The sequence below is a fragment of the Crinia signifera genome, chromosome 8 (genome assembly GCF_055691185.1).
Source record: "Crinia signifera chromosome 8, ASM5569118v1, whole genome shotgun sequence".
Lineage (NCBI taxonomy): Eukaryota > Metazoa > Chordata > Amphibia > Anura > Myobatrachidae > Crinia > Crinia signifera.
The window spans coordinates 22,497,056-22,514,913 of record NC_139224.1 but is presented as its reverse complement, the minus strand read 5'-3'; the positions used below and the strand labels follow the sequence as shown (position 1 = coordinate 22,514,913).

The 17,858-nt window shown below is 40.6% G+C and overlaps 1 protein-coding gene across 1 annotated transcript; it reads right to left on the bottom strand.

Annotated features, from left to right (window-relative positions):
* Window positions 1-3,578: 3,578 nt before the first annotated feature.
* PROK2 (prokineticin 2) lies at window positions 3,579-17,530 on the bottom strand. The gene is made up of 3 exons (XM_083155975.1): window positions 17,113-17,530; window positions 9,027-9,152; window positions 3,579-6,125 (listed from the first exon to the last, which is right to left on the bottom strand). Exons 1-3 carry the CDS (start codon window positions 17,191-17,193, stop codon window positions 6,000-6,002), a joined length of 333 nt encoding a protein of 110 aa, XP_083012101.1. The 5' UTR covers window positions 17,194-17,530; the 3' UTR covers window positions 3,579-5,999.
* Window positions 17,531-17,858: the final 328 nt, after the last annotated feature.

Below are 17,858 nucleotides of genomic sequence, written 5' to 3'. Positions count from 1 at the left end.
TCACTCTTTACTTTTCCATACCCCCACTTCAAAATTTCCATACCCCCACTTCAAAATTTCCACTTCGACCTTTGGCACATGTGCTGTTGGATGTCTCTGGCATTATACTGTCTTTTAATATAATAAAGCCATTTTTTCGGATTGAATGGTGAGCCCTTTCTTCGAAAGAAACCTTTATGTGAGGTTCCACAACATTGGCATGTAAGCATACATGTGAGCGTGACCATATGTTTGCACTAGTGAGGTGACCCTCAGTATCCCCTGGACCTTTTGGAAACTCTGAGAGCACCTTTTCCATAGAATCCTAACACTAAGGAGAAAAAAGGACTATTTGTTATCTTTGCAATATTATACTATTGTGTATTATTTTATTTTCTCCACATATTTTAACACCTGGATTGGAGAGGAAGGTGAAAATTGTGTTGATCAATATTATTTTGGGACAATACTCTATTCTTGTCTGTGCTATTGTGTTTGTTTGTGGTCCGGTGACCACACATAAAGTCTACTGCAGCTTGAGTATTTGCAGCGCCATAGGTGAAATTATTTATTTTTACACGGTCACTGATACTGTCTATAGTATATTACAGTCACTGATACTGTGTGCAGTGTATGGCGGTCACTGATACTGTATGTAGTATATTACAGTCACCGATACTGTGTGCAGTGTATGGCGGTCACTGATACTGTATGTAGTATATTACAGTCACTGATACTGTGTGCAGTGTATGGCGGTCACTGATACTGTATGTAGTATATTACAGTCACTGATACTGTGTGCAGTATATGGCGGTCACTGATACTGTCTGTACTATATTACAGTCACTGATACTGTGTGCAGTATATGGTAGTCACTGATATCGTCTGTAGTATATTACAGTCACTGATACTGTGTGCAGTATATGGCGGTCACTGATACTGTCTGTACTATATTACAGTCACTGATACTGTGTGCAGTATATGGTGGTCACTGATACCGTCTGTAGTATATTACAGTCACTGATACTGTGTGCAGTGTATGGCAGTCACTGATACTGTATGCAGTATATTACAGTCACTGATACTGTCTGTAGTATATGGCAGTCACTGATACTGTATGTAGTATATTACAGTCACTGATACTGTGTGCAATGTATGGCAGTCACTGATACTGTCTGTAGTATATTACAGTCACTGATACTGTGTGCAATGTATGGCAGTCACTGATACTGTCTGTAGTATATTACAGTCACTGATACTGTGTGCAATGTATGGCAGTCACTGATACTGTCTGTAGTATATTACAGTCACTGATACTGTGTGCAATGTATGGCAGTCACTGATACTGTCTGTAGTATATTACAGTCACTGATACTGTGTGCAATGTATGGCAGTCACTGATACTGTCTGTAGTATATTACAGTCACTGATACTGTGTGCAGGATATGGTAGTCACTGATACTGTATGTAGTATATTACAGTCACTGATACTGTCTGTAGTATATGGCAGTCACTGATACTGTCTGTAATATATTACATTCACTGATACTGTCTGTAGTATATTACAGTCACTGATACTGTCTGTAGTATATTACAGTCACTGATACTGTGTGCAATGTATGGCAGTCACTGATACTGTCTGTTGTATATTACAGTCACTGATACTGTGTGCAGCATATGGCAGTCACTGATACTGTCTGTAGTAAATTTTAGTCATTGTTGCTGTGTGCAGTATATGGCGGTCACTAATACTGTCTTTAGTATATGTAGGTCACTGATACTGTATGTAGTATATTACAGTCACTGGTACTGTGTGCAATGTATGGCAGTCACTGATACTGTCTGTTGTATATTACAGTCACTGATACTGTGTGCAGCATATGGCAGTCACTGATACTGTCTGTAGTAAATTATAGTCATTGATGCTGTGTGCAGTATATGGCGGTCACTAATACTGTCTTTAGTATATGTAGGTCACTGATACTGTATGTAGTATATTACAGTCACTGGTACTGTGTGCAATGTATGGCAGTCACTGATACTGTCTGTACTATATTAGTCATTGTGTGCAGTATTTGGCGGCCAAAAAGGCTAGCTTCAATCTGGTAAGGGAAGAGGACAAGGCGTCTCCTCCCCTCTCATTTCTCAGAATCCCTCACTTTTCCTCTCTCAGGCCACTGGGGAAGGAGAGAAGCAGCCACCTCCATGTGCTGCAGTTTCAGTAAAGCCAAGGCAAGGTAAGGAAAAACGGTACTTGTGTAGTTTAACAGCGGCAGTTACGTAGTCAGCGTAGCGTCCCTCTCAGAATCAGCGTAGTGTTCCCGCGGCCAGCGTAGTCAGCGCCTCTCTCAGTATCAGCGTAGTGTTCACACTCGTTTGCGGTTAGCTGGAGCTTACGTAGTTAGCGTAGTCAGTCAGCGTTACGCAGTTAGCGTAGTCAGTCAGCGTTACGCAGTTAGCGTAGTCAGTCAGCGCTTATTACATTGTGTGGGAACCATCGACCATTTTAACCTGCCTGACATGACAGGTGTGAATGTGTTCCTGAAACACCCCCAGTATCCACGCCAACCCGAAGCGTGGCAAGGGGACGCGGTATGCAGTACGGTGACTAGCTGCCTGACGGGGACACTACGCTGACTATGCAGGGCTGCCGTGGAGTCACTACGCTGACTACGCTAGGCAGCCGTTGGGCTACGCTGACAACGTAGCTTATCCTACACTGAAATTCGTCAATCCATGGCTGTTTCTGACAGTACACATTTGCCTATTTAGGGAAGGGAATCTGTAGCAGGCGAGTTCTGAACTTCAGATTTTTCCACCTGTTGGAAATATCAGCAGGAATGAAATACCACTCTAAATAAATATTACTGATACTCTGTGTGCCTTTCCACCCCCCTTCCCACTTTGGCACGTGCAAAGCTTTTTTGAGGTTACGGGCCTAAAGCACATTGTTGCACCTAAGTCCCCCACTCACTTGTTCTGCCACTGCCACCATCGATAATGCAGTTATCTCCCTGGAGAAATAACCAACAGCATGATAAGCAGGTAAAGATGACGTCCTTGTTTTCTGTATGGACTCTATGCCCCCAGAGTGAAATATAAGTGGTGTGACTCGTGGGGACAACATACATTGTGAGGTCACTCCCCTCATAACGTGACCACACTGCTTTCGGCCCACTCAAATTTGCTTATTACCAATAGCCTATCCCTTTCCCCTCTCATAGTTGCCCCTTCGTTCATTGTTTATTGGATTGGCCAATGCATATATCTATAGTGACAAAATAGGGATGGCCATCGGTGCAGTCACCATCGATGGCTGGAATTGTGCAACCAGCCATTGATAGTTACAAACTCTCTTCGAATGACTGGCCCATAGGCCAATCAGAAAGTGGGGGTGGAAACCCTCTGGTTATCCCCCATCAATGGCAAAAGTATTCAACATCGGCCAAAAACCATCAATGATTTTGAATCATCAATAGTCGATGGTTATCCCTAGGCATATATCTGTTTTTTCCAAAAAATGCGCAATAAATAATATTATAATATCACATATAGGCATCAAGCCCCTCTTTAAAGATAACATCATTTATAACATACAGTATATGTAAAATAATTTATTTCTCTTTTGCAATAAATCATTAAAGCTACATTAAAAATTCACTTAATTAAAGTAACTGTAACACACAACATATTATTTTATGTGGAAAAACAACTCTCTTACTTTTCCTAGTCTGGGGTGGATTTACTAAAAACACAACTTTACAATTGTGTGCGGAGTAGTAACAAGTAGTGCTGGGCATGTCGTCACTCATGATGTGCCAGGATTACAGCAAACAAAAGATTTCTAATGTACATTGTATCATGTCTTGATCCAATCAGTTGTTTGGATAGGAGGAAATGTTAGTGCTGGGGCGAAGCTGTCCCATTGCAGATCAGGGTATGTTATTGCACACTCGGGGACCTGTGGGGCCTTCTAGCTGGGGTTGGGATCGTTGGGTCGGCCAAAACTTGGTTGACAAGCATTGGGTCGACACCACTAGGTCAACATGCAGCAAGGTCGACATGGGTTAAGGTCAACATGGGTCTAGGTCGACATGACATTAGGTCGACACAACCATTAGGTCGACAGTCAAAAGGTCAACATAAGGTTTTTCACTTTTTTTTACCCGGATGTCGACACAGTCAACATGGACACAGTTTGAATTGCACCGCATCCCCTCGCATAGCTTGCTTTGCTCGCAATGCTTCGGGCACACTATTTTATTCTCCCACCACGCCCTAGTGAATGGTAGGGCATGTAATACTGCCTGTCGGCACATGTCGGGTCAAAAAAACAGTGAAAAACCCCATGTCGACCTTTTGACTTTCGACCTAGCCCATGTCGACCTAATGCTTGTGTCGACCTAATGTCAGGTCGACCTAGATCCATGTCAACCTTGAGCCATGTTGACCTTAACCCAAGTCGACCTTGCTGCATGTCAACCTAGTGTTGTCGACCCAATGCTTGTCAACCTAGTTGTTGTAGATCTAATGGCCGTATCCCGCTAGCTGTGCTAGATACTGTATTTGTAAGCATTTAAAGAAGCAAAGTGAAAGAAATTAAATTAAAAAGCAGAGCAGACTCTAATTGTACTTTGCTAGTAATGTGGTTTAGCCATTAGTAATATTATAGTTTGAATTATAAAAAATACTTTAGCGTTATAAATGTAATTTGTGCAAAGATACCGTCTAGCAGTATAATAGTAATGCCGCTCAAGCGTCCTTTCTTCCGTAATCATGCACAAGAGGCTTATATCATGCACATACACTTTCACCAAGTTATCCCAGGATTAAAACTGCAATCCTACTTTTTATTGTTTTAAGCTATGTGCAGTTTAACATGAGGCTTTTCGAGATTTCCCTTTCAAAAATGTAAGTGCAAATGATATGGTGACACTGTCTCTTAGCTGGAACATATTTGCATTTCAATTACTCAAGCTGTTTCCTGAAGACAAAGGCCCCGATTCAGATTTCGGAGCCCAGTGATCAGGTAAACGCCGACCGCACTCAACAAGTCCCTGTGCACGGCTGCAAACGCTTTCGCAGCTGTGCACACAGAGGGAAAAAATCACTCACCATCGAGTAATTTTCCTCTTGATCACAGCACCGGATGACGTTAGCGGCCCTCCTTCCCAACGGCCGGGGAAATCTTGGGAGGAGGCTAGTCATCGCAGACTCCCTTCTTAAGAATGGTTCGCGCATGTGTACTGCAGGCCGTACGTATGGGTGGTCTTTCGATAATCGCCCGTACTGCGAAAACGCAGCCGTCCGATCAAACCATAATCAGGCCCAAAGTCTCCTGAATCAGAGCCATCCCTTAATGCACATGATGACGGAGGTAGGAGGTGGATGGGGGGGGGTATGGTCTTGTGTATGAGCTAGGCATTTCAAAGACACTCTGAACATAAATTTGTCATGTGACTGGTTGCCATGGTAGTCGAATGACAAACTGTAAATCCTTACTAGAGGCTTCATACAAAAAAAAAAAGAAAGATAGACACAAAAACTGAATATTGTATGTGTAGTTTTATAGTATGCTAGAAAGTAGGCAAATGCCTAGGGTATTTGCAATGGCCAGGGGCATGCATTCTAGGCCTAGCAACTGAAGGGCAGAAGGCACCAGCAGCTCTGTTCTGGCCACCTACCGTGATCAGAACTCTCAGCAGGCAGGCTGGGTGCTGTCCTGGGAGTGGGGTGCTGTCAGAGAAACGGAACCAGCTGCAGTGCTATTGGGCGCCAGCTATAATTTCCCCTAGAGCACCAAATTGATTAGGGTTGGCTCTCACTAGAGAGGTATAGGAAAACAAGCAGGGTAGCAACAAATCAAGCATTCGGAAGACTTGAAAGTTGCAGTTATGGAGACCCAGTTCTATAATGGTACTTGTTAGCTTTCAGCATCAAAAAAGTTCACAATACAATTTTTGGCAACAAAAAATTCATCCTTCAAAATACATTTTTGTTTTCATTACACCCGATAACTACTACAAATAGAAATCACTGCTCTTTAGGTACGGCAAACATTTATATCTGCTGTCATCCAGCTTCGCACAGGCCAAGTTCGGCAGACACGGACAACTGTGGTGCATTCTTTTGCCAAAAAATGGAACCTACAGGGAAACAAAAAATACAAGGTGTAAAAATTAGAGTTATGCAATTATGGGACTAAATAGTTTTATTGTGGCCACAGCTCTCATCTAATCACTGTCTCCAATTGTAAAAGGGCATACACATAGGGCGATTTAAGTCCCATTTCTAAGCGATCTCATTAGATCGCTTAGAAATTAAGCACGCATCGGTCCGTGTGTATGCCCTGTAGCGATGGCGGTGCATGAACCCTTACTTTAGCACAGATCACTCAACACACATCTCGAGTGAATCATCTGTGTAACTTAGCTTAAAGCGCAACAGAATATGCTGCGCTATATAAGAAACTGTTAATTAATGCATCAGAAGCCTGCTGTAAGTTATAGGCGCCTGCGTGACTCAGTGAAACAAACTATTTACTAGCACCTGTCCCTTTAGACTGGAGCTACTGGCACCTAAAAACAATTGAACCCACCCATTGATGTACAAACATGACTGTCATTACTGATTTTTAAAAACCTACTATTGGGGGAATTAAATTACCTGTGGTAATTTACTGCGGGTTAAAAAGGCAGATAGCCTCTGACTTTAACGCCCTTGGCTATAAAATTGCACTCCCTTTTTCACCCGAGTCTATTTAATGGCCTTTAATTAATTTGTTGATAGATTCTGTGTATCACTGTCATTGAATAGGTCGATGTACAGAAATTAGACAGCACTTTACAAAGAGCTGCCCACTGATTGGCTGTGATCAGCAACACTGTCAATCAAGCTTTTCCCCATAGACTAAAATGGAGAGAAAGCCCCATTGAAGTCTACGGCATATAGGCGGAAATGTACTATTTCACATGGGAAGTTGCTATGGGCAACTAATCAGATACTATCTATTATCTTCTAGAAGGTGATAAGTAAATCTCTCATCTTAGTAAATTTCCCCCATAGTGTATCCTACGATACAGACAGAAGCATGCATGGATCTCACTATCTGCCCATGCTCCTGCCTAACTTGCACCATGTAATAAAACTCACATTACATATAAAAAACATATAAAAAATCTCCCATGGACTAGCATAATGCAATAGCCTTTAACTCACACTTTGAAATGTAAGAGAAGGTGCAACTAAAAACTTGGATCCTTGTAAATTTACCCATATGGGGGGTATTCAATTAAGTCCATCTTTTCGGCTAGCCGGAAAAAAAAAGGCTTTACTATTCAATTGCGGCAGTTGTGGACAGTTTTTAGTCATTTTTTTTTTCTCAATGCAGTTTCACTCAAGTATAAACTGTTTCAGTGAAAAAAAATGACTAAAAAAATAGATGAAAATGGGTGCAATTTCACCGAAAACGCGAGGAATTTGCTGATCCACATTTTCAACAGTGCCTAACTATTTTTGGACTAGTCAAAAAATCAGCACTGTCTTTAGTAATTTCAACCTATTAGCGGCAAAAATTGCCATTTTATAAACTAGTCGAATAAACAGCACTTAATTGAACACCCCCCTTTAAATCCTTTTTTCACAATATTGCTTGTGTCACAAATGTCCCAGGGAATTCAGCTTGTAAAATGAGGTTTCTCTTCAGATGACATTCTGCACAGTGCTCATTGTAATTGTAAGACATAAGAAATGTATATATGCATTTAGGTACATGCCAATTAGATCAGGCAAACCATTTATCTCTTCTACATGCCGAAGTAGTAAAACTGATCAGATCGGTTGTGATGACTGTGCCTATGACAATTATGGTCATTGGTCAAATGTCTTTACCACCATTCACAACTACAAACAGAATATAGCTGGGCAATTTGGTGTAAAATGGCACCTAATTTCATATAAGGAAGGAAGGGGAAAAAATGTAATTTGCCTACAAATTTGCTCCTAAAGTCCTCACTCTAGATTTTCATACCAGGGAAGGGCACTGTAGAGGAATTAGCGTAAAGTCGCATACACAACTGCAGGAAAAGACACAAGGACTGCTGTAACTGTATCCAATGAGGAGGGATCCTGCCCCCTCAACAAACCCCTCCTCCTTTCCTGGGCTGGTCTTCCATCCCAATCCGCCTCTGCTCACATGTACTGGAAACAATGGGGCAGATGTATTAAGCCTTAACAATAGTTAAATGCAAGGGTGATAAAGAGAGATAAACGTCCAGCCAATCACATCCTAACTGACTTTTTTCAAACACAGTCTGTAACATGGCAGTTGGGATGTGATTGGCTGGACGTTTATCTCTCTTTATCACCCTTGCATTTATCTCTTGGTAAGGCTTAATACATCTGTCCCAATGTGACCTTATTCAAAGCTGCTCGCTAGGCTATGTATATCCGCTGCATAGCAAGCCGGTAAACGCTGCCCTGCCAAACTCCCCCCCCCCCGCCCATCGAATCGCCGCATTAGCATGTGTGTGGATGTGTACGCTTACACATCCACTCACATGCAAACGCATGGAAGAGAAATCATTGGATGATCGCTCAACATTGAATGATTTCTCCAGCCTTACTTACTTACTTTTCAGATGCCTGCTATCCGCCGAATTGTGGGCGGGCGCCCCAAGGATGCATGGGCAAGCCTGCATTCGCAGTTGCACTCCCAGCATTTTCTAGGGGCACACTTACCAATTTTTTCTGGACACGCCCATAAACTGCTGGCCGGTCCCCTGCCTCCGCCTCCTTCCCGCCCACTATCATGCACACACCCCCGGCCAGTGTGAAACACGGCTAAAACGTTCCACTCAGGGTTGGCACATGCGAATATTCGCACATGTGCATACGCCAACCCCCACCATTGGGACCGGGGGCGAATTCAGACCTGAGTGATCGGGTGTGAATTGCCCCCAATTTTCTAATTTTATATATTTTGGACATTTCGATCCACAACTATATTATAATATTAGTAACAACAGCGCATATTTGTAACAACTTACTTTATGACTTAATGGGTGGCAGTCATCTCCCTCGTTGCCAAGAGGAGTACAAATTCGTAAACTACTTATCCAAAGGCTGATAGCGCAGCACATTCCTCCTCCACATTGCAGGTCCTTTTCACAAGCCTGTTAATAAAGTGGGAAAGAATTATTACAATGTAACAAAGGCAAAAATACAGAATAGAAAAATGAGATTTCATTGGAAAACCATCAAGCAAAAATCCCATTGATGACAAAAAAGGTATAATGATTGTCTAAAAGAAACCAACAGCAAAACATTCTATGAAGGCCACATGGATTTTATTAAATATGTGAAAAGGTTTTTCTTCAGAGTAGCAAGCTGTAAATTAAAATATAACCCATTCACAACAGGAGCATTTCATGTATATATTGTATATGCGATCTGTCCACATATCACAATCTATTAATTCTTTATTTATTTACAGTTTCTTATATAGTGCAGCATATTCCATTGAGAATTAAAATTGGAAACAGTGATAAACCAATTGGGTAGTAACAATCTGACATAGAGGTCTAGATAGAGGAGGGCTACATTGTTACAATCTAGCAAGGAATCTGTTTAACGGAGAGTCTTTGTGCGCGCTAGCAAACATTTCATGACCGATGGGGATTTATTTTGATAGTATAATGTAGTAAGTGTATTTAGTATTGTACGTGATATGTACGGTATGCATGTGCAGTCATTCGATCACTGCTCCGTTTGCGAAATCATTAATTAGTGATCGAAGCTAAATCCGATCCATTGTTCCCAAATCATTTACTGCCACAATCCGCTTTCTTTGTAATATTTCTTGCTTACCCAATCACTACCTTTCTTCACTGCCTATATTTTAAACTCTACAGTTCATTAACTTTGATCAAATGTCTGTTTGGCAAACAATCTGTAATAAATTATGCTGAGCGCAGAGCGCTTTAATGTAAATTGGGGAAGATGGGTTTAAGGTTGAACACGATAAGAATGAAAAGAAAAAGAAAAAAAATATATATATAAAAAAATTAAAATAAATATAAAAATAAACAAAAATAAAAATCAACATAAAGTAAATAAATAAGAGTAAATAAATAAATTAATGCCAATAATGTTTACAGCTCTTAATAGAGCTTTGTTTGGAGATGGAAGGTGCCGTACTTCTGTAGATGGATTTGCTGTAGTGCAGTGGAGAACACTAACTCACCCTAGCTGTTACTTGCGGGTATCTGTGCTAGTATATCTTTCTCCACGGGTTGGGTCGGCGGCTCCGTGTGTTGTTCAGCATCTGCGTGTACTTCCGGGCAGCGGCTTCCGAACTTCCGGTCTCCGTATCGTCCCCTACGCGTTTCGTACCTTGGGGGCACTTAATCATGGATGCACACTTCAGTATTTGCCTGCTTTTTATTCTGAAATGTCTTTAAAACTTTATTGGTTTTGTTAAAAACAGGATGGCTTCCTATTAAGGAAGTGGTCACCGGTTTTGGCGGCAACCATGTGCTCACTTGTTCTTCTTTTGGCATTTACAAAAATAGAAATAAATAATAAAAATAAAATAAAAAGTTTATAAAATAAAAATAAAGATAAAATAAAATAAGAAAAAATATAAGAAATAGAAATAAAATTAAAAATAAATGAATAAAAAATGAAAATAGGATGAATAAGACTGAGAGTAATATGTAAAGAATTATAAGAAACTTTTTAAATCTATGTCAATATTGAGGCCTTGTGGCTGTAAGGTTTTAAGATGGTAGAGCCATTTGGTTTCATTCTGTAATAATGTAATAAGGACTTTATATACCGTAGTCTCCTCCTCTCCAATGTTTATTTCTTGGATGCCGATGAATTTTATTTTTGATGGGTCTTGATTATGGCATTCTTAAAAATGATTTGACAGACTGTGTGTCCAGTCCTCGTTTTATAATATATTATTTTTAGTTTGCATTTTGTCTGTCCTACGTATTGGAGCCCACAGGGGCATTCCAATAGGTATATGAGACCTACACAGATACCTGCAAGTAACAGCTAGGGTGAGTTAGTGTTCTCCACTGCACTACAGCAAATCCATCTACAGAAGCCTGGCACCTTCCATCTCCAAACAAAGCACTATTAAGAGCTTTAAACATTATTGGCATTAATTAATTTATTTACTCTTATTTATTTATTTTATGTTGATTTTTATTTTAATATTTTTTTCTTTTTCTTTTCATTCTTATCTTGTCCAACCATAAACCCATATTCCCCAATTTACATTAAAATGCTCTGCCCTCAGCATAAATCATATTAACTAATCAATTATACAGAGCAGCTAAAACAAAACCACATTGGTGCAGACCACAATTTTATATATTTCTCAATCTGTAATGAATGCCTATATATCCAAGAAAAATTTTGCATTACTGATAAAATGTAAGCTCCTCCTCAATCTGTAATGAATGCCTATATATCCAAGAGTAATTTTGCTTTACTGATAAAATGTAAGCTCTCACAAGCAGGGCCCTCTTCCCTCATATGCTTTTCTTTCTCTTAAGGCCCATAGAGATTTTGAGCTGAAAGTAGCTCACTTGGAGTTTTAAGCTACTTTGTGCTCAAAATTTGCGTATGTATGCTGGGTGATGAGTGGTGAGCTGGCGGTCGTGTTGTTTTACCTGCCGAGTGCTTCACTTTCCACAGTCCCCTATTGTATTCAATTGTACACCACTGTTTTGTTTAATTGTTTATGTACTCTGTAATTGGGCGCAGCAGATCCATTATGGCACCATATAAAAAAGGATAATAATAATAATGCAGAATTAAACTAGATGAGGCAAAAAATTTCCCAGATTTTTTAGGTTAACAAAAAGGCATTACAAATGCTATTGAAAATGTTAGTACATAATCTAAAAGTGCTTGGAATACAGTTTATTTTCAACATGATATCGTCCAGATGGTGGCATTCACTCATAATATACATTTGCAGTTGATTTCTAAAGTTTTGCATCATTCGACGGGTCATTTCCAGTGTCATCGATGCAAATTCTTGACAAAGCTGAATTTCATTTGTCTGGTTATAAGCTTCATGGAAGGCCACTACACAGACAATGGGGCCATCTGAGAGCTGAGGTCTATAAACATCAACCAAGAACCATTAATGAACTGTAGGCTATTATACACCATTAAATGACCATATCTTATTCAAAACCAATAGAAAAGAAACTGTATTCCATGCAGTTTTAGATTATGTACTAAAATGTTGAATAGAACTTTATATGCCTCTTGTAAAACTTTTAAAATCTGGGTTACCTTATCCTGTATCATTTTGTGAAAATATGTCAGTGGCAAGTGATCTCCAAATGCTGGCAAATCACACAGTGGGGCTGAGTCACACAAGTACTGATGCTCACAGAGTTGACCAATTTTTTTTTGCTACTGCGCGTGTCTGATAATCCCTACACAAACCATAATCGTGTCTATGCATAGAGATGCAGTTGCTATTGAGACACAAAATACAAGAATGTATTGGAAATGTGCTGATCATTTATGGCTGGTTAGTGAGAGGTAGCTATGAGCTTGATATGGGAGTGACAGATTTGTCAAACTGTTTGGGAACTAAGATGCTTAATTGCTCACCTTGGTAGACATAATCTGACAGAGAATCTGCACATAGCATCGCTGGGCAAGTGCAAGTTTTGATAGTGTAAGCCATGGTTGTGTCTAAAGATGCATAAAGTGGTATTACAGCAACTGGAGGTGGAAAAAGTAGGCATCGCAGTCCTTCCCTGAATTCAAGTGCATGATTTTACACCAGGGGAAGGAGTGATACCGGCATTAAAATAAAGTCACAGATGAAATGATTACTTCGAAGATGGGGCTACGGTTAGACTGTGGGACAGGTGGGTTATGTTTAAGTTGTGGGGGTTAGAGTTAGGCAATGGGGAGGTTAGGCAATGGGAGGGGGGGAGGCATGGGGAAAGGTAAGTATACCTGACCCCTTTCAGGATTCCCTCTATCGGATGCCGTCATCTGTATTTTGACCGCTGGAATTCTCTCCGCTGGTCATCCATATGTATTCCCAGACAAGGACTTCAAATGTTGTTAATAATATAAAGTCAATTTATAAAAATGCAAATAGACTGTGCTTAAAAAATACAGCACTCACCCCAAATTATTGCAGAATTAACAAATACAATATACATTTTTATTTATTTTTATATTTATTTTTATTGTTATTATAGGTACTTGTTTATTATCACGGCGCCCATCGCATCGCATACCACTAATTAAGGTATGCGATGGGACCCGATTTCAGGGTTTCAAGGGCTGTCTGTACAATTTTAATATCGCGTCGCATCGCATTTCATTATAATGGCATGCGATGCGATGCGATTATAGCCGATTTTACATTGTACAGCCACCCTGAATGCTGATTCCTATGTTAAATGCACCCCCAGACCCAATTTTTAATTGTACAGCCACCCTGATGGGTGATTACTATGTTAAATGCCCCCACATTGTTAACGCCACCCCACTATTAACGCCAACCCGCAGCGTGGTGAGCGCAGCGAGCCCGCGAGGGGCGCTGGTACGCGTCCTCTGACCTTTTCATACCACCACTATCCACGGCGACGTGGAGTTGATTATATATAGTGTGGGGAGCGCAGCGTGGCGAGCGCAGCGTGGCGAGCGCAGCGAGCACCGCGAGGGGACGCGGAATACATGTGAAGTAATCCGCGTCCGCTCGCCACGCTTTGGGCTCGGTGGCTCGCTGCGCTTGCCACACTATATAAAATCAACTCCACACCAACGTGGATAGTGGGGGTATGAAAAGGTCGGAGGACGCGTACCGCCGCCCCTCGCGGGCTGGCCACGCTTCGGGTTGGCGCTGATAGTGGGGGTGGCGTTAAAAATGGGGGTGCATTTAATATAGTAATCACCCATGAGGGTGCCTGTACAATTAAAAAAAACGGGTCTGGGGGTGCATTTAACATAGGAATCACCCATCAGGGTGCCAGTACAATTAAAAATCGGGTCGCATCGCATTCGACTGATGCAATGCCCTACGATGGAAATGGGGGCACCATGATAATACACAAGTAACTTATTATATTTTCTTTTTTTTATTTAGTTTTTATTTATTTACAGTTTCTTATATAGCGCAGCAGATTCCGTTGCCCTTTACAATAGTAGAAAGTGATAAAACAAACTGGGTAACAACAGGCAGACTTGAAGGTAGGAGAGCTCTGCTGCAAGCTTACAATCTATAGGGATATAGGAGGGAAACACAATTATATTTTTGAGTGAAAGATTGTATAGTTTCTAGAAGAGAATAATGGATAGTGCAACACCTTTTTGCAAAGGGAAACCAATTTTATTTATAATTGCACTCTCAAAATTCCAGAATAAAAGAGCATATCATCACCAACAGGTGATACAGGTTTGTAGGGAGGTCTCACCAACCACTCCTGTGGTTCTTTTCAGGCTCCTTTTTTCAGAACCTTTATCGGAACTCCAGGGTGGGTGGGCATTGAAAACAAAGATACCTCCGTGTTTTGCGTTCCACCGTGCGTTCCGGATATCATAGTTCCGCCACTGGAACGCAAGGTGGAATGCACAGTGGTACGCAAAACACTGGCGATCACCTTCCGGCGGAAGTATGACTAACTTACAGTCCCGGAAAACGTGGCCGGGAGTGTGAGAATCTGGTGCCATTTGCTCTGTTATTTAAACTGCTCCAGTCACGGGCTACATCATGCTTAGGACGAAGGACTCGAAGGTCCGAAATGCATTAAGCAGGTGTACCCGTGGCTGGATGATTTACCCTTTTATGCTGACATAGGTATCTTTGTTTTCACTGCCCACCCACCCTGGAGTTCCGATAAAGGTTCTAGAGCCTGAAAAGAACCACAGGAGTGGTTGATGAGACCTCCCTACAAACCTGTATCACCTGTTGGTGATGATATGCTTTTTTATTCTGGAATTTTGAGAGTGCAATGTATAAATTAAATTGTTTTCCCTTTGCAAATAGGTGTTGCAATATCCATTTTTCTCTTCTAGAAACTATACAATCATTCACTCATTTGCAACTCTTACAAATGTTACTCCTTTGTTTTGTCTAAGGCCCTGGCTCGCAACAGGGAAGGCTTCCATTCCACTAATGGCAGATTTGCTGAGATTAGTAATTTTCCAAATAGTCCAAGGTCAGGACACACAATATTGAATATATCTTTGCAATAATTAATTGTTAGTAAAAGGACAGGTGCCAAATTAGTAATTTACTTCTTTTATATTCATTTCATAGTTCACTTATTGTACAGTGGTGAGTTTGATGAAGTTGACAAAAAAACAACCCACAGCATAAAAACAAATTTTTCCAGAAAACAACTAAGCATAAACCCATAAATATACAAAATACATCTTATCCTAAGTGATATTCACTGTATCCTAAAGTGTATTAATAATAGTAAACTTTAATGAGTATATAAAATAAAAGGACATAAACTAATATGATTGATTACTATGATATGTTTAAAGAGATGTGCTTAACCATTTGAGTGCTAATTAATTGATGTTCAAAATATACTATAATATATAAAATATTGGCACAAATTGCAGTAATACTAAACAAAGTAATACATTTATGATTAGCTTACAAAAAATAAATCAGTACTTTTGGAAACAAATTAAGTTATAAAAAGTCTGCATAATGTAGGAGATAAAATAACAAATAAACAAAATCATGAGTTTATCTGTAATAAATGAAATGACACTTGGTCATTTGTCAAGTGTTTTGGAAAATACTGAATATGTTAATGATACTTGTTCTAAGAAATGACAGTGCGATTACCATCTTTTTCTATTTTGAAACCAACCTAATTCATAAATGAATATCTTCTTCGTCTAAATCCCTTGAATCTCTGCAGGAAGTGTTATGTAAACTAATCATCCAATGTATGTCTGTTTGTATTTTAGCAGCGTGGGTAAATTAATGGTTAGGATTATTATTTACTTATAAATTAAAAGGAGACAAAAATGAAAACAATAAACAGTTCTTTCATTTCAACAGTGAATTTAACAATATCTCTTTGAAATCAAAGAAAATGAAGCAAAATACTGCTACATATGTTCTGGAGTGGAAAATAATAATCATTCTGGGCACCTGAGCAAGAGTCGTCCCCCCCCCCCCCCCCCCCCCAATTAATTGATTTACTAATTTATTTCAATAGATTAACCGTGGCTAACAAGGAAAATCATGGATCAATTGTACTCTTTTCACACAGAGATTATGACCCAGTAAATAGGAGGCAAAACGACTCAACCCGAGTCCTCTTTGTACAACGTTCCACCTGGATCAAAAATGTTGGAGATCCAGAGTTGAGGACCTGGGAGTTTGAACCCAGGTGGACCTTTACACACAGAGAGAGGTCCCAGGTTAAGACAGCTTTACCCGGCAAAATCTCTGGTCCAAAGGCTACCTATGGGAATTTCATGTATTTTATGAAAGAGTCTAACAGCTGGGACCAGGATCCAACCCGTGTTCCAAAATCAGATAAAAACTGGGTCAAAGCACAAGCTAAAAAAAAAGCTGAAAGCTGTATTATATATCCAAAATCAAAATTACTTAGTGGAATAAAGTAGACTGAACTTAAGAGAGGTAATGCTATAAATGACATAGAAAGTTCAAACCCCATATACAGGAAATACAGCAAAATAAATATAATTAATAATAACTAATACATTAGTTTGGTACTTGCACAGAATGATATCAGCATATTAATAAATCTGTGAACTAGCTATAACCTTTTAGACACAGATATAATATATAGTCATATAGTATATCCATATAATATATCTATCTATAGGAATATCTATATATAAATATATCTATAGATATATACACACTCACAGACATATATGACCATATATAAATAAATCTATAGATATATACACATTTACACATATATATATTTATACCCCTCAGTTTAGAAAGGGGGGGAAAGGGCTCGAGGGCTCCCCCGGGGTCACGTGACGCTTGGAAAAGGGCGCGCACCGTGCACCTCAGCGAGCTCTTGCCGGAATCGCCGCCGCCATGTAATTCTCCTTGGATGGAGCCGTACTCACCCCAGTGATGACTGCCGCTTGCCCGGACTCTAGGAGCATGAAAGCGCTGGAGAATAGACACAAGCACAGCAGTTTTCTCATAATAAAGAAGGTTGGAGCCAGGGGCTATATCCAAGCGGAGCTCCGCGGAGGATGTCAGCACGAAGCCCGATGGTGAGGGGACGGAAAGAAGCGCCGGCGTGGAAGGGCTGATCTCTGAGGAGGACTCTCTGCTGCTGAAGATAGCGAGTGTGTCTGTGTTTGAATGAGGTTCGTCTAGGCGCACCATGTTCCTGAATGGTTATAAAGCTCGGTGCGCCATTCATAGCGACCTCCATGAGTCAGAGGGAGCGAGATAAAGCGCGGACACAATGATCAGCGAGTGCCAATCCCACCAGGGGAGGGAGCGGGGCAGCAATGTGCGCACTCCCGCCCAGCCCGCAGCAGCCGCGTCTCTCCCTCTCCTCCTCCCTGCAGTCTCCGCATGCAGCTGGGTGAGCTCAGTTCCCAGAAGCAGCGCTCACAAGGTTACAGCTCGCTCTGTGGACGCAGCTCAATCTCCTTTGCTGATGTATAGGAACAAAAGCCACAAGGAGACACTCCAGAAGAGTTACTATGCTGTTGTTACCTCGTGTGATTGTCATACAGACCACCAGAACAGGAAAAATTTGACATGCAAACAATGTCAGTGTGCAGGATAAGCCTGAGATTTGAATGGACAATTGTCAATTCTGTACTGTAACTAGGGCACTGCAGACTTTTTTTCT